The sequence below is a fragment of the Mastigoproctus giganteus genome, chromosome 4, assembly GCF_048544385.1.
Source record: "Mastigoproctus giganteus isolate SK-2022 chromosome 4, ASM4854438v1, whole genome shotgun sequence".
Lineage (NCBI taxonomy): Eukaryota > Metazoa > Arthropoda > Arachnida > Uropygi > Thelyphonidae > Mastigoproctus > Mastigoproctus giganteus.
Genome location: NC_143578.1, coordinates 97,964,706 through 97,983,598, shown reverse-complemented (window position 1 = coordinate 97,983,598; position 18,893 = coordinate 97,964,706). Strand labels below are relative to the sequence as shown.

At 37.7% G+C, this 18,893-nt stretch overlaps 1 protein-coding gene across 1 annotated transcript in view; it reads left to right on the top strand.

The window, feature by feature from the left end:
- The first annotated feature begins 6,175 nt into the window (after positions 1 to 6,175).
- LOC150086934 (uncharacterized) overlaps positions 6,176 to 18,893 on the top strand; it is a 64,321-nt gene continuing 51,603 nt past the window's right edge. Inside the window, exon 1 of the mRNA XM_090371691.1 lies at positions 6,176 to 6,614. Coding sequence (XP_090227817.1) covers positions 6,557 to 6,614 — 58 coding nt within the window. The 5' untranslated portion in view covers positions 6,176 to 6,556. The remainder of the gene's footprint in view (positions 6,615 to 18,893) is intronic.

The window sequence follows — 18,893 nt, the reverse complement described above, 5'->3', positions numbered from 1 at the left end:
CCTGTGGCGGAACTGCGGGATATATAGGAACCTATGTAAAACTAAATATAACTTGATTTTTTAGTAAAAATTCCAACCACACAAAGCCTGACAACAGAATAAAATCAAGAAGCTACTAAATTTATTATTATAAACCTACCTACTGTCCCACAGCAGTTGTGATTAAGGCTGTCTTCATCAACCCAAGTACGAACTCCTAGATTTGCAAATGGCTTAAAAAAGTGCTTCACTGAAAAAGTTGGGGAAAAAAAAATAATAATAATAAAATAAAAATTAAAAAAGTGGAAAAATCGTTAGCGTGTAATTTAATTTGATATTACTATTTCGTATTTTAATTTAAAATTTTATTTCTAGTATTGTCATAAAAGCAAAATGTACGAGATATAACAAAATTCAACAAATGATAATATTTTGCAATGAGGAGTGCTTTCATCAGAGAAACTGTGTTAGACAATTCCCCAAAACGTCTCATAAGTAACTGGACTTTCTTAAACAATTTAAAATTATAGGAACTTAAGGCTGTAGAAAAACAAAAATATTCGGTTAATCTCAAGTAAAGGAGTGGAGTTAATTAAATTTACAAGAATACGTTACTATTAAAATATAACAAACAAATTAAACGCAAATTAAATCATAATTAAAAATAAATTAATAATAAAACGTTGATTTGCAAAGTTAAATGAGACTACTAAATAAAGTAATGTTCTTGTACTCTCTCTATCTTGTGAACTCTGGAGCCTTACGTGATCGTCTCAGAGTATGTTTATACTTCATGTCCTTCAGTAAACTGCTGCATTTTGTAAAATTTATTGCAATGTTTTCATTCAAGCTTTTACAATTCATAATTCATTTTGAAATTTTATTAATAAATTAATAAAGTTGCAAAAAACTGCTAATCATTTGAAATATTCATTATGTCATCCTTTTTTCCCGCTATTCCGCTTTCAAATGAAGGATAGCAAGTTGAAAAACATCAATTACATGGCACCATCAGGACTGTCTGAAGATGTCAGGATAGCTGTGAAGTAATGGACTCCGAAAGCTGAAGGTTGAAAAGCTTATGTGGATCTTGTAGAGGTTTCGTCAGCGGAGACCTGATAAAACATATCTAATAACTGAAGTTGTTTCAGACTTTTTTTTTTTTTTTTTTGTGGCAGAAAGCTCTTGAATTTTATAAACAAACATTACATGATACTCTGAAATGAATCCCATGAATCTATTCTTCTGTAATGCTTATCTTCCTGTCAACAGAAACTTTTCCTTCTACAGACACATTTGCATCAAGATCGATATCATCACTGTCATTATCTTCACTTTCATTCATTACCATATAACACACACCGATGAGCCAAAACATTATGACCAGCAAGTCGTTATGCAAATCGAAGCAACTGCAGGTGAACTACGGCGGGTGCGCGGGTCGGGACACGGCATAAAAAACACCTGATACTGAGCTCCGTTAATCAGTGTCTCTTGTTCTTCGGATGGGAAAAGCAGCGGACTTAAGTGAGTTTGACAAAGGCCAAATTGTAATGGCCAGACAACTGGGTCAGAGCATATCCAAAAAAAAACTATTATATTTAGGCCATCCGAATAATTAAATTCAACTGCCATGCTGTGTGTCTTATGTCTATCAATTGCGTGTGTTCTATGGTCAATTTGTCTGTTTTACTGGACGAAACACCCCCCCCGGGGGGAACCTTGCTATCATTCCACGTCCAAAGTCGAAAAGATCTCAACGCCGACCAATTCTTCCTCATAGACAAGCAGAAACTGATTGCCATGCGAACTACAAGTTTATATCAGCCGTTTACAACTTTGAACCTTCACCAGCGTCGCACAGCAGTCAATTCCTACAAAAGGGGGTATTGCTAATGCAAAGCCAACCCAGTGTATAATTCTTCTTCACTGAATACAGTTACAGAAAATTACAAGAAAGACAAAGTCACTGACAACTTGATTACACCTACAGTTAATATACTCATGCAAGTTGATAAAGCAATTTTTCTTTACGTTTTAAATTATGTATTGTCTTACAATAATAAGCAACGATCCAGTCGTTACTAATTTATTATACAGGGTGTCCGGAAAGTCACATACACCTGTATGACATACAGCAATGTGTAAAATGATATGTGATATGAATCACCGTGCACCATCGTGTGGTGTGAGATGAAACCCTGTGTACCTAGTGGTGTGTCAAGGTTAGTTAGCTGTGAGATAGCTATTGTGACAGTCGATTGTGGAATGCGCATTTAGCGGCAAAGAAGAAGCATTGCCTTTTTTCTCCATACAAAATCACAGTTGTCCAAGAATTAAAAGCAGCAGATCACCAACTTTTTGATGATCGAATAATCTCGCCAAATTTTTGATGATCGAATAATCTCAAAAAACTTGTGGCCCCCTCATTCACCAGACTTGAATTCACCTGATCTTTTGGAAACTGCAAAAAAAAAAAAAAAAAAATATATATATATATATATATATATATATTTATATATACTGAGTATATATATGTATATATACCCAGTATATATAAATAAAGTTTACGAAGAAAACCCACGATCACTTCAGGAATTCCAAACTGCTGTAATTGCTTACATCAGAGGCATCACAGAAGAACTAAAGAAGGTTTTTGAAAATAAAATTAAGCGTGTTCGGGCCTGTTTGGATGACCGTGGAGATTAATTTACTTTCCTCTGAAATAGGTGTATAGTGGCTTGCCGAAGACCCCGTATATTTCTTAAATTATGTTGCCAATTCAACTTGGCTACAATAGGAAATATATTTTATCTTTTTTTTTTTTTTTCCTCAAGCTACTACTAATCAGGGGTGGTACTTGCCTTTATCCATATCTTTAAAAGAAATTATCCGCACTTTGATTTGTTCCGTCCGTCCGCAAATAACAACTCAACTCCCAGCGAGCGGATTTTCGCGAAACTTTATATTTGGCTTTTTAAAGCTATTTGTCGAGCCATTCCAAATTTCATTAAAATCTGACAAACAGAAATTCCGTAATTATTTTTTTTTCCATACAATTTTTATTTAAAAACTATAGTCATGTTAAACGTAGTTTTAATGTAATTTTAATATAGTTAAAAGTTTTGTTTGCTTTAGTTTAGACAGTCACGCACGCTTCGCGTAAATTGTTATGTAAGACTCGTGAACGTGGATTTACTTGTGAAGAGATACATATATAGATAAAAAGAGACTTAAAAAAAAGTATACGGGAGAAGAGTAATAAATATTATACAGCAGTAATTAAATTGAACGGTTAAGTTTGGAGAATGTAAAATTAGTTTTATTAAGTGTTCTATAAAGTTATAATCTTAGTAATTATCAACTGATAAGGAGACAACTATATTTACTTTCACTTATATATATATATATATATATATATATATATATATATTTTTTTTTTTTTTTTCTGTGAAAAAATGCAAGGAAAAAAAAATCGAACGCACCTGAAATGTAAAAGCACTGTGTAAATTAACTAACTTTTTTAACACACAACGATTTTACCGGTATGCCAACTGTTTGTTCGTATCCCTGTTAGCCTCTCCAATTTACAAACCTCTTCCTTTTTCCTCTTTGGATTTTTACTTACTTTCTGGGTAAGCCTTTCATTCTTATTTTATTGCATAACTTTATAATTTAATCAATACTGAAGTGTTGGTTGAATTATAATTTTTTAAAATATATAAAATAGTGATTTCGAAATTACAGTTCTAAATATATGAAGTTAGTTATTTCGAAATTACAGATGACTGTTTATATTAGAAAAATAAGTAGGCTGTGGTATGCAGGCGTTTATCACTGATATCAAGAGACCTAAAGTGTGCCACAAAAACATTCCACACCATCACACTGCTACCACCAGTGTGCAGTATTGATGTGTGGCACAGTGAGTCAATTGATCCATACTACTGTCGCCATACCACGGTTTTCTGCTCCCAGCATAGAACAAAAAAAAAAAAAAAAAAAAAAAAAACCCTATCATATTAGACGACCCAAGAGCTATTTTATATGCCCACGTATATCATATCCATAAATTTTAGTAGGTTTTTTTGTTAAGAAAAACATGCCTGATTTGCTGGGCTACTGTGTCTGACACAATCTATGCTACACGCGCAGACACAGAAACAGAAAGATCTGGGTTCGAATCCCATCACAGTCTGCAGAAATTTTTAAAAACCTCTTCAATTTTGTAGCCCACATAGCATGAGAGCGATCATCTGTTGGGCTCTCCTTTCTCTCTCTCTCTCTCTCTCTCTCTCTCTCTTTCACAGGGTTCATGTCCCATGAACCCTGTGGGGATGCTTTGTATCCTCCACCCAGGAATGCGACGGAATTCTGCGGAACTCTTTCGTTAACTAGTGGGCTCAGTGTCTCGCCGTGTGGCTGTTCTTATCCGGGCGAAAGGTGGACCTACCCGTTACTAGGTACGTATTCCATGATTTTTGTCCACTCTGTGTAGTTCTGCAATGGCGAAACAATGTTTATGCCAGATCCAACATTATGGGGGGGGGGGATTGGTGAGGGCAAAGGTTAATAAAAAAAAAAAGTAAAGTGCAGCCATTATCAACCCACTGCAGGATGGAAGCCTCCTCAACAATTCATGGTGAGGGAAATGGACCATAATCTGCCACGCTAGTCCAGTGCGGGTTGGCAGATCGACCGTATTCAGCAGTCAGGGGTTCGAACCCCGATCTACTCAAAGAACGTGTGCTACTGCACTCCCGCTCCTGCCCACTCGGCTACGGAGGCCTTATGGGCAAAGGTTAGTACGGGAAGATTATTAGGCACGGGAGACCATTCAGAAATCTCGTGAGGATAGCGAATTTGTACTTCTAAATCTATAGTTTTGACCAACAAAATTTATATTGTATTAATTAGAAACTAATGATATAACAAGCTATAACAGGCGCAATGAATATAAAAACTGATTTCGCCATTTATGCATCTTATCTAAAACTGATTTAGATAAGATGCATAAACTTATATAAATGCAAGAAAACTAAAACAAAATAAAAACACAGTCAAAATGAAATACAGTACTGTATTTATATACAGCACTTCACATGACGCACCGCAGGGCACATGGTTTTATCTAGTACTTCTCAGCAATACTTCATGTCACCAACTACTTTCCTGCCTTTTCGGTTATTTCCTTATTTACAAGTAAGTTTACAATTCTCTTTCGAATGTATCATTATACGAAGAATTGAAACAATACATATTTGTATTAGTTTACTTACCGAATTTTGCTGCCGTACCAATTAACGCAATTGCTATTAAACTTTTGGCGGATAAAATTTAATTCTGTCCCCCTATAATGATTTCTCTAAAATGAGATTTGATAACAGATATAGTATAAATAAAAATGAAATTTTCAAATAAAACGAATGGCCCGTCTTCAGCCCAACGTGTAGTTTCTAATATGTACATGATTCTGTTTTCCTAGTTTTATTATAACAACAATTCTCTAAGATTCACCTTTACCTGAAGTTTTAAATTATTTTTTTTTGTTTCCAAAATTACTTCTTCTAATTTTTAAAGTTTTATTTTTCGACTTTTCCTTGAGATAATTCCAAGCTAGATTAAAGAAAACTAAAATAAAATAACAATACTATAAAGAAGAATACTATAAAGCAGGAAATAGACTCTTATTTCCTGATGAATAATCGTGACCTATATCGATCTTTTCTTTACCGCTTCTATCAACATGTTCATTTAGGCTTTATTTATGTCTTTTTGTATTCCTAATGGACTATCATCATATTCAGATACAGAGGTATTGAAATTAAAGAGAGAAATTTTAGCGTGATGTGCCTTTTAGTCCTCACTAACTTCACTACTAATAGAGGGCTGTCAGTCCATTGCAGCTCAGACTATCTATCATTCTACCACCAACGACAAGAGCAGTAAACAATCTACGTCTCTCAGTCGTCTCCACTTTTCCCTTGCCACCGCGCTCATAAGTCACAGCCTCAGTAGTCGTTTAAAGACAGATTGAATTCTGCATAATTAAATAATATGCAGGCCAATATTCGCTATATCAACTATAAGCAACGTTTTCCACACACCGGAAAATGCCTTTATCGCTACGGCCAGCCCTGTGGGAGGAAATCCGAATGTCGGGAATGAGCACTAATTGCCATTAAAGAAAGTTACTAAAGTGAAGTGAATCACCACAGAGTACGGATGGAAGAGGAAAAATTTTCGGTTGAGAAATAACTTGTGAACTTCCCGCCTTCCCGTTACTGAAGAAAAGTGTATAAATTAATGCAGAAACAAAAAACAAGACTTTTTTAAATCAGTTAGGTCATGAAACTTCAAATTCGACATAACTATTTTCAAGTAACTGCAGCGCTTTGAAAGTGATTGTGGTCATCCTTACGAATACATTTTCGGAGCATTCATTGGGTGTCATCTTGTGATCAAAAACTTGGAAGGTCAGGGCTGACTTTTCATTTCCTTTCGCTAACTGAGCGTTCATTCGAATTGCTACATCAGTGTTGTACAACGACTGTAGAAGCTTGACGGAACGGGTGCTATGTTCAGGATTGTCTTGCTAGCAGTGAGCATCATCATTTGTTCTGCTGAAGAGCAGGGTAAGCTATTTCAATTATCTTACAACTAAACGTGTCATTTGGAGAAACTGGGTTGTCGCATTTTAGATTCACAGGTGGTATGAAATTCTTACAAATCATTCTTTTCGCCTCTCTTTCTTTGTGCGTGTGTGTGTGTGTGCGTGTGAAAATAACAGTTAAAAAATTCCTGCAGGAAATACCCGTCTTCAACCAATCCTAACTGAGTTAAAGTTACTTTCTTAAGTGTCAAAGTAGCACCAACAGGGTACTAAATTAAGAAAAATCAGAAAATTTATAATTTTATAATACCCAATTAAAAATCACAACCCAAGAAAAGCACGTCATTTTGGCGCTTCAAAATTCAGCACCGTAGATCTATGCGTAATGCGGGTCTCAATGTCAGGGTAATAATTTCAATACTTATACAATCATAATCATAAATAATTATAGACGTTAAATAATCTTGAGTAACAGAAAGAAAGTGGAAATTATTGCACAGGATCATGGGATGGTATAAATTTGACCAGTTAATAATTAAAATTAATTTACTCCTCTTCGAGTTTGTTTTTTTTTTTTTTTTTTTTTTTTGGTAAGTAACATAGTGCCAGAAAAGTCTTTCAGATAGAATGATTTCCGTTAGTATTTTCAGTTTAGAGTTATTATTATTATTATTATTATTATTATTATTATTCATATCCATATGATGCAAGGAAGCCTGAGGCTTATGCTGCACCAGGAAAAAAAAAAAAAAGTTCCCGAGTAACCCTGAGAGAGAGAGAGAGAGAGAGAGAGAGAGAGAGAGAGAGAGAGAGAGAGAGAATTAGAAGTAGGAAGGAATCACCAAGAAAGAGAAGAATGATGATATCCAGCTCAGGACCCTGGGTGTGCCAAGCCCATACTCACCAGATGTGAGCCCCCGGGGTAAAATTTAAAGAAGTTGTTGCGATGATTATGGATTTAAAAGAAAAAGAAATTGTTCAAACAGTTTTCGATAATTTACTTGGAAAATTGCATTTCTTCTCGGTAAACTGACACATTAAAATGGTATATGGCCCACTCTGTACACGGCATGGTTGTTCAAAGTAAAAAGCACAAAGGTCTATTTCACTTATTTTTAGGTTTGGGCTATTTTTTGCCTGCACCTTTTTATCATATTTGAAGTGATATTTTTCAGTTTGATTTTAAAATCGGACAAGTACTATCGTTTAGATTTCACGATTTATAAATTTAAATTCCTAATCAACTACTTTTATGTCAATGAGAAAGTTGATCCCAAATCCCCAGTTTAGCTTAAACACATTATTATCATTATTATTATCATTATTATTATTATTAGCCATATGATGCAAGGAAGACTGAGGCTTATGCTGCACCAGCCAAAAAAAAAATTCTGAGTTACCCTGTAAGAGAGAGAGAGAGAGAGAGAGGGAGCGAGAGAGTCAGCAGTAGAAGGAAATCGCCAAGGAAGAGAAGAATGATGATATCCAACTCAGGACCCGGGGTGTGTTGAGGCCATACTCACCAGATGTGAGACATTATCGGTATACTTTTGAAAAGAAAGTAAATTGATTTTATTGGAAGAAAAAAACAAAACAACCGCAATAAGCTATTGTAGCTTGACGTGGAGACGGCGCGAAGTGTCCTCGTATTAACTAGTACTGTAGTTTGCACTGCTAACAGCATGCTGAAGAGCGAACATCACATTCAACCGTTGTGTTCGCTAATTTTTTTTTTTTTTTTTTGCTGGTGCTATATATGCTTGCTTTCTTTACCATATGCCACTACCAATGCTAAATCAGAATAAAATCGGTCAACTACTGAGTTCCGGTCACCCAGGATGAAGGATCCATAGTCAGTATAGTATCTCAATTAGTGTAGTATCTCAATTAGAGAGCTTAACTGAAAAAATGTTTCTGGTACCCCGGATTGGCCTAAAACTGAGGAACTAACGAAAACGTTGTCTTTGAGTCTTTCCAGTTGTTGTAAATGACAAGGGTGGGAGAAGCGACTCCGACTTCTTCCTGGAGAAGCGATTAAAGTCTTGGGGGAGAAGCGACTGGCAGGTGAGGACCGTGCAAGACTCCGCGCAGGTTCCTCCCCACCACCGCCTCCTCAACACTGATTCTCTGAGTACCTCCTTGCCAGGACAACTCCAGCTTTGAAAATTGTTAAAAAATACTTCTAACCTCAAAATTTATAAATGACCTTTATTAACTAACTATTTAGCAACCTTTTTGTTACCAAAAGGAGAGTTACTTAGTAAAAAGAAGCGCGCTATCGAAGTGCAATAAAAAATTGTGTTTTTTTTTTAATTTTAACACAAAAAGTAAATGAAAGATTTAAATCGGAATTGTGTTCCCTTGATAAGCTTTGAATAACGCATAGCTAATATGATTTTTAAATTTTTAGCTCCATTAGCGACGGAAATAGAGGGGGAGACACGAAAATTACTCACATTTTCCCGTCTGGCGCCGCCATTTTTAATTTTAAAAATATTTTAAAATTATATTTTAAACCTACTCGTTGAGTTCTTTCCAACGGTGTTTAATAAGCTATAAGTTGTCGAAAACATTTTTGAACCCCCCACATTTCACCCCCCCCATTTCTCAGACAAATTTTTGTCAACAACGATCAATATGGTGTTATGTTGGCTCACATGATGTACAAACTCGTGCAAATTTTCAAGTCAATAGGTTCAATGGTTCCAGCTGTGACGGACAGACAGACAACCGAGTGACATTATAAAGGTCCTTCGTTAAACTACGGACCCTAAAAACTGAATGCAGGGCCGTGCTAACATGGAAGCCTGGAAGTTGCCAGAACAAGCGCTAGCTCTCAGGGGCGGGAAAGTGATTACGGCGATTGCTAGAACCTTTTCATGAAGTTGGGAGCAGAACAGATAATGCACTAAGATAGTTAGGGAAGGACGTCACGAGGTTGTTTCCATAAAAATTAATTGTTATAATAACCACTGTTTTACCACGTGAGATAATGATAATATAATTTATTAAGCCCAAATCACTATACATAAGGTGACGTTTTAAGCAACTTATCTCTGTCTATCATGAGACCATACATTTGCTAATGATAGACAGGGATCTCCCCATAACAGACAATGTATGGTCTGATGACAGACAGAGATAAGTTGCCTGAAACGTCATCTTAAATGTATAGTGGTTTGGGCTATAAGCTTAATAAACTACGTATATTATTATCATCTCACGTGGTAACAGAGTGGTTATTATAACAATTAATTTTCATAGTGAATGCACTGTTTTACTGATATTTCTTCACATAACGTGGGGAACAGCATTTCTCCTTTGTAAGTCTAAAAGTCTCGACCTGCTTTGACCGAAAATTCAAACCTAGTGCTCGAATTTGGCTAGAACTCCGTTCCTGTTGATAAGCATACATAAATAAATAAAAACAAACATAAATAAATAATAACAATATTTTTTTAATTGGAGCACTTCACAAACTGTTAATGATCTCTCTCTCTCTCTTTAAATGGTTGACTAATTAAACTCAAAAAATATATGTCGATATATGTAGTATAAGTGAAATTCAGAACTGTGCTTAGCTAATTTTGTACCTAGGGCAAATAGTTCATAGTCCGCCCCTAAAACAAATAAAAGTTAAGTGATCACCTACTGTATACTGGTGTGACAGGGGGTTGGGATATATCTTCCCAGAACTACGAAAACAAAGTGTCCATCAAAATTTAAGTGAAGCACAGTTGGAAAACCGATTTCCAACTATGCTTCACTTCAATATATCAATTACTTTTCTCACGGCAGGATGCCAAAAGTTTCATTTAATAATTCTAATTGCGTCTTGTAAGACTTAGATCTAACAAATATAATAGAAATACAGTGTATTTATTTTAGATAGAATAAATCCAGGAAGGGCGATGGAAGGGGGGTATTAAGTTTTAAAAATAGTAAGTATTAAGATTGAATATTTAATTTGAATGTGTAATAAAGGTTAAAGTTGGAGAAAACTGGATTTAGAAATAAGGGGTTATAGATGTGCAAATTGAATAGCAGTCAAATGGAAAAGAAGTAACAAGTACTGTAAATGCAGATGTGTGGAAAAGGGGTGAACTTGAGTAAACAAAGACAGTGGCCCGTACTAGGGAAGGAGTGGCCATTTGAGACAGGTGAGAAAGGTTTACTAGAAGCAGAACAATGGGACAGTGAAATGCGGGTGATTAAGAAACGTTTGATGTATTCAGCATCTGGACATAGTCTGGACAGGCTAGCGTTTGTGTCGGAAAAGACTGCGTCACTGTGGTGGACTTTTTGGTAAGTTGACAACATTTCGCAAATTATTTATTTATTTAAATGTGAAAACACGAAAACAGCTATCTTTGGAAACGATCGGCAAACATAAAATGTTTATGCTGCCCGGGGAAGAAAATTACAGGAAAAAGTCTTGGTTTGCACGCTGGGGGGGGGGGGGGAGAGTTATGGTAATTTTTTTTTAACAAATAGGAAAGAGGGAATGGTTAGGTGAATTCTTTGGATTGGTAGAGAGTCCTGTGGGAGGAGGTTCAAACGACGGAGAAAAAGTTGGGAGTCGTCAGTGTGGGATGAAAGGGAAGAGTGACTGAAAAAGTGATCGTGGGGACAGAGCGGAGAAAGGTGGAGTAAGTCGGAAAGTGCAGAAATGCAGGGAGTGCAAAAGGGCCCGAGACAGTAAGGAGCTAAATAGTTAAGAGTAGCAAAGAAAAGCGAAGGCTAAGTACGATAAGCAAAGAGTTATGAAAGATGGCTAAGTGAACCAGGAAAGGCAACGACCTCCTTGAACAAAATACATCCAAAGGATCCGTAGTAAAGGAGGAGACGTGTCAAAGTGGAGACGTGTCAACGTGTCCAGGAGATCAAGGATGCCGGACCCAAGCAACCAAGAGTTCTGGAAAAATATCTGAAGCAGAGTCAGGAAATAAACCAAATGAAGGAAACCAGAAAGGAAAACTCTAGGCAGCCTGAAACCTCCCTGGAGAAGAATATAGAAGTAGATTGGCGATATATTAAGTGTATTCTAAGTTAACACGAAGGATAATTAATGAAAGGGGGGTAGCACTAGAAAGTAAAGTGAAAGATAAATTATCTCCGAGGTAGATATACTAACGTAGTTTATTATGCTAAAAAGGGATTATTGTATAATGCAAGGGAAACGAAGGAATGAGTAATAGAGAGAAAGAGCCCAGATAAAAAAGATGAGAGAGACGGAGAATAGGATAGTTACTAGTTAAGAAAGATATTATTGGGAAAGTGATAGAAATATTGTGTATAGGGGAACATTGAGAGAGTTGTGAATGTATAATATGTTAGAAGGGAAGTAAAAGGATTTAAAGAAAGATTCTGAATATGTTTTAAACGATAGATAAATAAGATATATGAACAAATCTGAATATGGTGTGTTTTAATCGATGAAAATTTGTGTACAAGTAGTTTATCTGAACGATTAGTAACAAAGAGGGAAATTAGGATACCGAAGATTTGTTTACAAGCAAATTGTAACAGTGTAGTGAAAATAAAAGTTTAATGATGAATATAGTATTTTGAATATTACTATAGGAAACAGTATTGTATCGTGAAGTAAAGAAAAGAGGTAAAGTGAAGGTATAAGTGTTAGGGGTTAATTAGGAAATAAGAACAATGAATCATGTTTTTTTTATATAATTGTCTAATCAGATAAACTAGTGAAGGGTAACTGTAATATGACTAATATATGCAAAGTATCTCTGGTTTGACTTTGTGTGACAAGATTATATGAATTTGATTACCTAGGGTCAAGAATAAATAAAAATAATGACTGCTCAAACGATGTAAAGAGACGACAGGCAATTGCTAAAATGTTGGTCACTGATCTGACAAAATTATGGAGAGATTAAGATCCACCCCTAAAGACGAAACTGAGAATCATTGATTCGTTAATTTTTCCAGTTGCCACTTATGGATGTGAAGGGTGGAATCTGAAAAGAGTTGACAGGAAGAAAATTGATGCATTTGAAATGTGGTGTTACAGGAGAATAATGCGTATTTCTTACTTGGATCGAAGAACAAATGAGTGGGTATTGAATAAAATTGGCCGGACTAAAATTCTTCTTCATAGTATCAACAAAAGAAAACTAAAGTTTTTTGGTCATATAAGAAGGGAAAACTTTCTGTTGAAGAATATAATGGAAGGGAAAAAATCGGGGGGAAGAGGTGCAGAGGAAGACCTGCAACTAGGTGGAAGGATGGGATCAGTGAACTTCTGGGCATGACACTTTGCGATGCCGCTCGTAGAGCACATGATCGATGCAGTTGGAGGAATTTGTTGGTGGCTACAACAGCTCCTCAGGGAGCTATGTGACTGAAAGAAGAAGAGAATAATATTATGAAACTGTATCTATACTAGCATTATGTATTAATTATTAATGTCATTTTGCTTAACTTTCTCTTCATTTTTTTTTTTTTTTTTCTGTTTTATATGAAGATTTTGTAATCATTATACTTGTATACTTCTCTGTATAACTGTGTATATTCTCTGTAAGCTGGTCCTGGCTCAAGACCAGCTTACAGAGAATATACACAGTTATTGGTGCCGTTGGAGAATAATAAAAAAAAAATGTTTTTGTTTATACTCCGGCACGTCCACCAGGTCAGCGCAGTTTACAATAAATCATCAATACAAATGCTATTTAGCAGTCACGTATTATCGTATTTAATAATCACGAACCTGAACCCAAGTCCACTCAAAGATTGTGTGTTACCAGCACTCTCGCTCCTGACCACTCGCCTACGTCAGGCCTGTCGACGCCGGAGACGAACAGAGTGCTTTTTTAAGCGGAAGAACCGTAGGTGAAAAATTATAAGAAATAAGAATTATTTCTCTCTTTGGCATCCGCTTATATGGTCGAATCGCTCATGTGTTTCTATACATAGCACACTGCTAGATTCGTATTAATACTTTTAAAATACATACACACCCTCCTAGCCCACATCCATTCAAGGGGTGAATTCTTTCATAGAAAATAAAGGAATTCATTCATTCATTTACAATTCTTCATGAAATCGAATTAAAAAATCGATTTTATTTATACGCTTTCCTTAATAGGCTATCTTTCTTTCCTTCACAGCAGTATGATGTGGGTATACACTATTTAGAAAACTAGGTAAGCAGGAGCCACACAGACTACGTAGGACAACAAACGATATTCATCAGAGCGGCTGATTTCCATGAACCCAAAATATACTAACCGCTGACCGGCAAAGTTAATATCCTAAATGGAGCACAACATGGCTTTCTAAGGGAAAAATCTACCTGGAAAACTCGAAACTATTATGACGCGGATGCACAGGAATTGGATGCAAGAACCAAACTGGACATTAATATACTTAGACTTTAGACAAGAATTAGATAATGGTCCAAGATTGGAGGCTGCGAAAACCGAATATTATTGGAATTACAGGCAGGAACTTCAAATGGATTGAAAGATGGCTCTAGTATAGGGGCAGAAATTTGTTATAAATGGTCGGGGTTAATTGCTTTATTTAAGATTTAAGATTTGGTTTATGTACGATTTATGCTTATAAGCAAACCTTAAATAAACCAATTTATGATAAATGGATTGGATAAATGAATTTTATAGTCTCACGACCATTTTGGACATCAAAATGTTTATCGTATGAATATTCCAATAATAGCCAGTGCTCGAAATGTAAAATATTAACAACCGGAACCATATACCAGGTGTGGGAATAAAGTTCCTGACTCGTCCTGTTGCGGCCATGTTCGATGAGTTTCAAAATATACGGAAATGTTGGCAGTTCAAACTTCCTGCAACAGATGGTAGTACAGAGATTGTCCAGTAGTCTGACAGGTTTCAAGTAACAACCATTTTCTTTAGTAGCCTTACAGTTCCGTGTCACGATTTTCCAATGAAGAAACAAAAGAATATCAAATCTTGCTTTAAACTGGGAAAATCTGTAACAGAAACATATGAAATGTTAAAAACTGTTTATGGTGCGAAACGTTAACTCATACCTGTGTGTTTGAAAGGTATAAGCGGTTCAAAGAAGGACTTGAGGATGTTCGCGGAGCCCAAAATTGTTCGTCGTTTGATCCTCAGAATGATGATCAAGCGGATCAGTATCGGAACGTCTTGTTAGAATCTTGCGTCTCCATCATATACGATGCGTGCAACTTCCGGGGAGGAAATTACCATCCATTATTTATAAGGTGAAAACACCTGTTCCTCCTTTCCTACGGAGTGGTTCCGTATACCGTATTACGTGTCTGGGGCCGACCGGGCTAGCCGAGTGGGTTAAGTACCTGCCCGGCAACCCAAAGGTCGCGGGTTCGATTCCCGCCTCGGGCTTGGATCAAAGTACTGCAAAAACTTTGGGAGGTGCAATATGGCCACAGAAGCCGATGCGCCAACAACTACCAAATCTAAAAAAAAAAAAAAAAAAAAACGTATCTGGATTGTGGGGGATGTTACGTAAGGTGTATTTAGTGTGAGACGGCACCAGGGGTTTTCCCCATCTCCACGTAGTTTTCATTGTGGGTGTACCAGTTCACCGGAAATGCCAGAGATTTAAAAGTGTATGGATATTGTATATGTGTAGTGCCGTGTACCGTTGTTCATCTAGTCGTTTAGCCACTGGACCCCTGCTGAGGCCCAACGTTGCCCCGTGGAGGCAGACCAGGAACCCAGTAGACTTAAGTTACTCTGGCAGGTCCTGCCACCTAATTTCCTGAGATTTCAGTGGCTAGGACCTAAAAAAAAAAAAGGAAATAAATAAAGAAATAAAATAAAAATAAAAAAGATAAATATATAAAAGAATAATAAAAAAAGATTAATAAAAAAAATTATATTGTATTTATATTGCATGCATATATGTGTGTATACAAGCACATATATACACACAACTTGCATACACATACCAATGTCAATCGTGGGGTTGATGTTGCTTGAGTTGGGCCAGAACGTGGTTGAAGATATTTTGGATGTATTTAAATTTAGGTGTATGAGCTTCGCTAGCGTGAAGATAGAGAGAGGAGAGCTGAAGACTGGGGTGAGAAAGACAGAAGTATGGAGCCAATAGGGAAGACAGCCCCAAGTTTCAGTGTTGCAATGCCCATGCCCCACCAGAGTAGAAATGGGGGGGGGCGACGAGAGAATCGTCTCCCCGGGGGAGTAGGGTTTAAAGGTGAAGGGTGCTAGGGTGCCCTCTTCAGGCTGCCGTGAAGCTTTGGGAGCTAGGCTGCAGTTTGTTGTCTCTATTCTTGTCCACTTGATTCATATTGGGACACTCATGATGCAATCCCTGTCCTTTTTTTTTTTTTTTTTTCGTTGATTCTCTTTTCTTTATTCCTTTCTTTTCCGTTCATTTTCTTTTCTTCCACAGTTTTCTTTTCCAGGAGTTGTCTCTGTCTTATGCGATTTATGTTACTGTACTATCAGTCTCGATGTATGGCAATTAACACCCTTCTCCTTGTGAAGAGGTCCTGTGCATACTGGGAGAGCGCGCGGTACTCCTCTTCCGTGTCAATGAAGTGATGTTCAAGTCCTTTGGGGAGGTAATGGATTTTCGTGATGAGGGTGCATCTGAGGTCTTCGTATTGTGGGCAGCCGTAAAGCAGGTGGTCCCAGCTTTGGACCTCCCTGCACGTGCAATTTGGGTCATCGGCGAGGCCGAACAGTTTCTGGTTGAAGGGTCCATATCCTGTGAGTAACGAGGTCAGGTGCAAGCCCGGTTGCCTTCGGTATATTTTGTTCAGTTCTGGAAAGAATTTACGAGTGATATCGACCTTTGTCGTCTCTGTCCATCTTTGTTGCCACTCCTGAAGGAGGTAGGTCTGTAGTCGTGCTCTATCCGTTTTTTGACTGCTTGCTGGGTTGATTGTGAAGTCCTGATGATTTGCAGCCACTCCCTTTGAGTGCAGGTAGAGCAGTCCTGCTTTCACAACTTCTAAATCCAGGGGTAGCGCTCCAGCAAGCACCTGCAGTGCAGGTGTGCTTACCGTGCGGCAAGCTCGTGTGGTTGTCAATAGGATGGTCCTATGTGTCATATCCAGGATTTTCTTGTTGGTTACCAGTGATCTTTTGGTGTACCATACTGCAGCTGCGTAGATTATTGCTGGGATGAAGGTTGACTTATAATATAGCATTAGGGTTCGTTTTTTCAGTCCCCAATCCTTTCTCGTAATCCTAGCCACTAGGGCTGAGTGTCTTCTTATTTTCATTCTTATGTGTTTCAGGTGAGGTATGAACGATAGGTTATTATCGAAGATAACTTCTAAGTACTTCATTTGCTTGGTGAGTTTGATGGTCAGGCCATTTATTTTTATTTGGGGCGGACGCTGTACCTGAAGAGTTCCTTTCAGCAAGATGGATATGGTTTTCGTCGGTGCAATTTTTAGCTGGTTTTTTGTGGCCCAGTATTGTAATTTCTGCATTGTCTGATTACCGATGTTTTCCAGTTGGACTCTGGAATCTACCTCAATAGTAACAACGAGATCGTCCGCAAAAGCCTGGGCCTCAGCCAGCCCCAAGTCATGGCACAGGAAATCGTCCAAGCCCATGTTCCAAATGAGAGGACCAAAACAGACCCCTGTGGACATCCCCTATGTATGTTTCTTGTGATTTTTTGATAATTTGTATTTATTTCCACTCTTCTGCCTGAAAGGTAGTCTTCCATTGCTTTGTATAAGTTGATTGGCACTGCAGCTTCTCTCAGCCTGTTCAGGACGCTCGGCCACCAAAGTGAGTCGAACGCCCGGCAAATCGACTGAAATGACCAATAGATATTTTTTCCTGCACTGTTGTGCTTTCCTAAGCAGATCTCCAAGGGCATCCACCGTAGAGGATCCTGGCTTAAAGCCAAACTGATTTTTAGCTGCGAGGCCTACCCTTTCGTAGTGGTTCTGTATCCGCATGTGGAGCAGCCTCTCGTACAATTTACTGACTACTGAGAGCAGAGCGATGGGTCTGTATGATGATGGACATTCTGGGTTCTTAGTAGGGTTTTTCAGAATTAGCTTGGTGTTTGCAGTTTTCCACGCCGCAGGGAATTTCCCTGTTTCCAAAGATCTGTTGTAGAGGGTGAGTAGGTAGGAGATTGAAAGATCGGGTTTCTGAACATGAGGTGGCTCTGCGAACCGCTAATTTTGAACGCTCCGCAGTCGTCGAACATTATTGGGTTGAGCAGCACAATCTTGATCACCAATGGGATATTGAAATCGTCGACTATTCACATGATAACCGCCAGCGCTCATGGCTTGAAGCACTACACATAGCCACCAATAATAGTACTATGAATCGGACGAGGGCAGTACATTTACACCTATTATAGAATGTATTGTATTGCAGTGCGATGAGCGCTGGCGATCATCACGTGTACGTAATTCTGCTTTACCCACATCAGACTCGTGATACATGATCATGCCCAGCTGACTTGTGCTATTGTAACCATTAATATATATACTTAAGTACACCAATCACCAATCACAGACTAGCTGATGAAGAGACACTTCGCTTCGAAAGCTACTATATATTTTAACTCTTTTATTTTATTTCTGTTTTATCTTATGTATATATTATATTTTTATTTTAATAAATTTATTTTAACCCAGTTAGTCGGTCATCGCAAAAAACTTTGATGATATAATGCAACCCGACGCACAAGGCCTGTTTTCTAACCTCAGAATGATGGTTGATGAGTTGGATATGAACGAGATGATTCGTCAAATTCTGCATGAAGATTTAGAGAAAAGGAAGCTCTGTGCACACGTGTCTTGCCGAGCCTCGCGGTTGAGCAGAAGAAACGAATAGTGCCATCATGCCCAGACTTGCCAAGACAATTCTAAATTCTTCGACTGGATTATCAATGGAGATAAGTGTTGATTGTTTCAGTACGACCCAGAGACAAAGCGTCAGAACATGCAGTGGAATTCAAAATCAACAGGGCGCTGTAGCCTAGTGGTCAGGCGCGAGGTTGCATAATTAAACGAATTGAATGACCGGGGTTCAAGCCCATGATTGCTAAACAGGATGTGATTCAGAAAGTGTACCAGAAGGGGAGAAAGTCGATGCTGCGTTCTACGTACAGGTGCTTCAAAGACTATCGAAGCGCATTTCCTGGGAAAGGCCGCAATTTCGAGAGAAAGGTAGCTGGTTCTCGTTGCACGACAACGCTCGTCCATTCCGCACTTTCCGTGAAGACGTTTCTGACGAAATATGTCATTGTACAGATCAACCATCCACCCTACTCTCTCCCGATATAGCATCAGCGGACTTCTTCC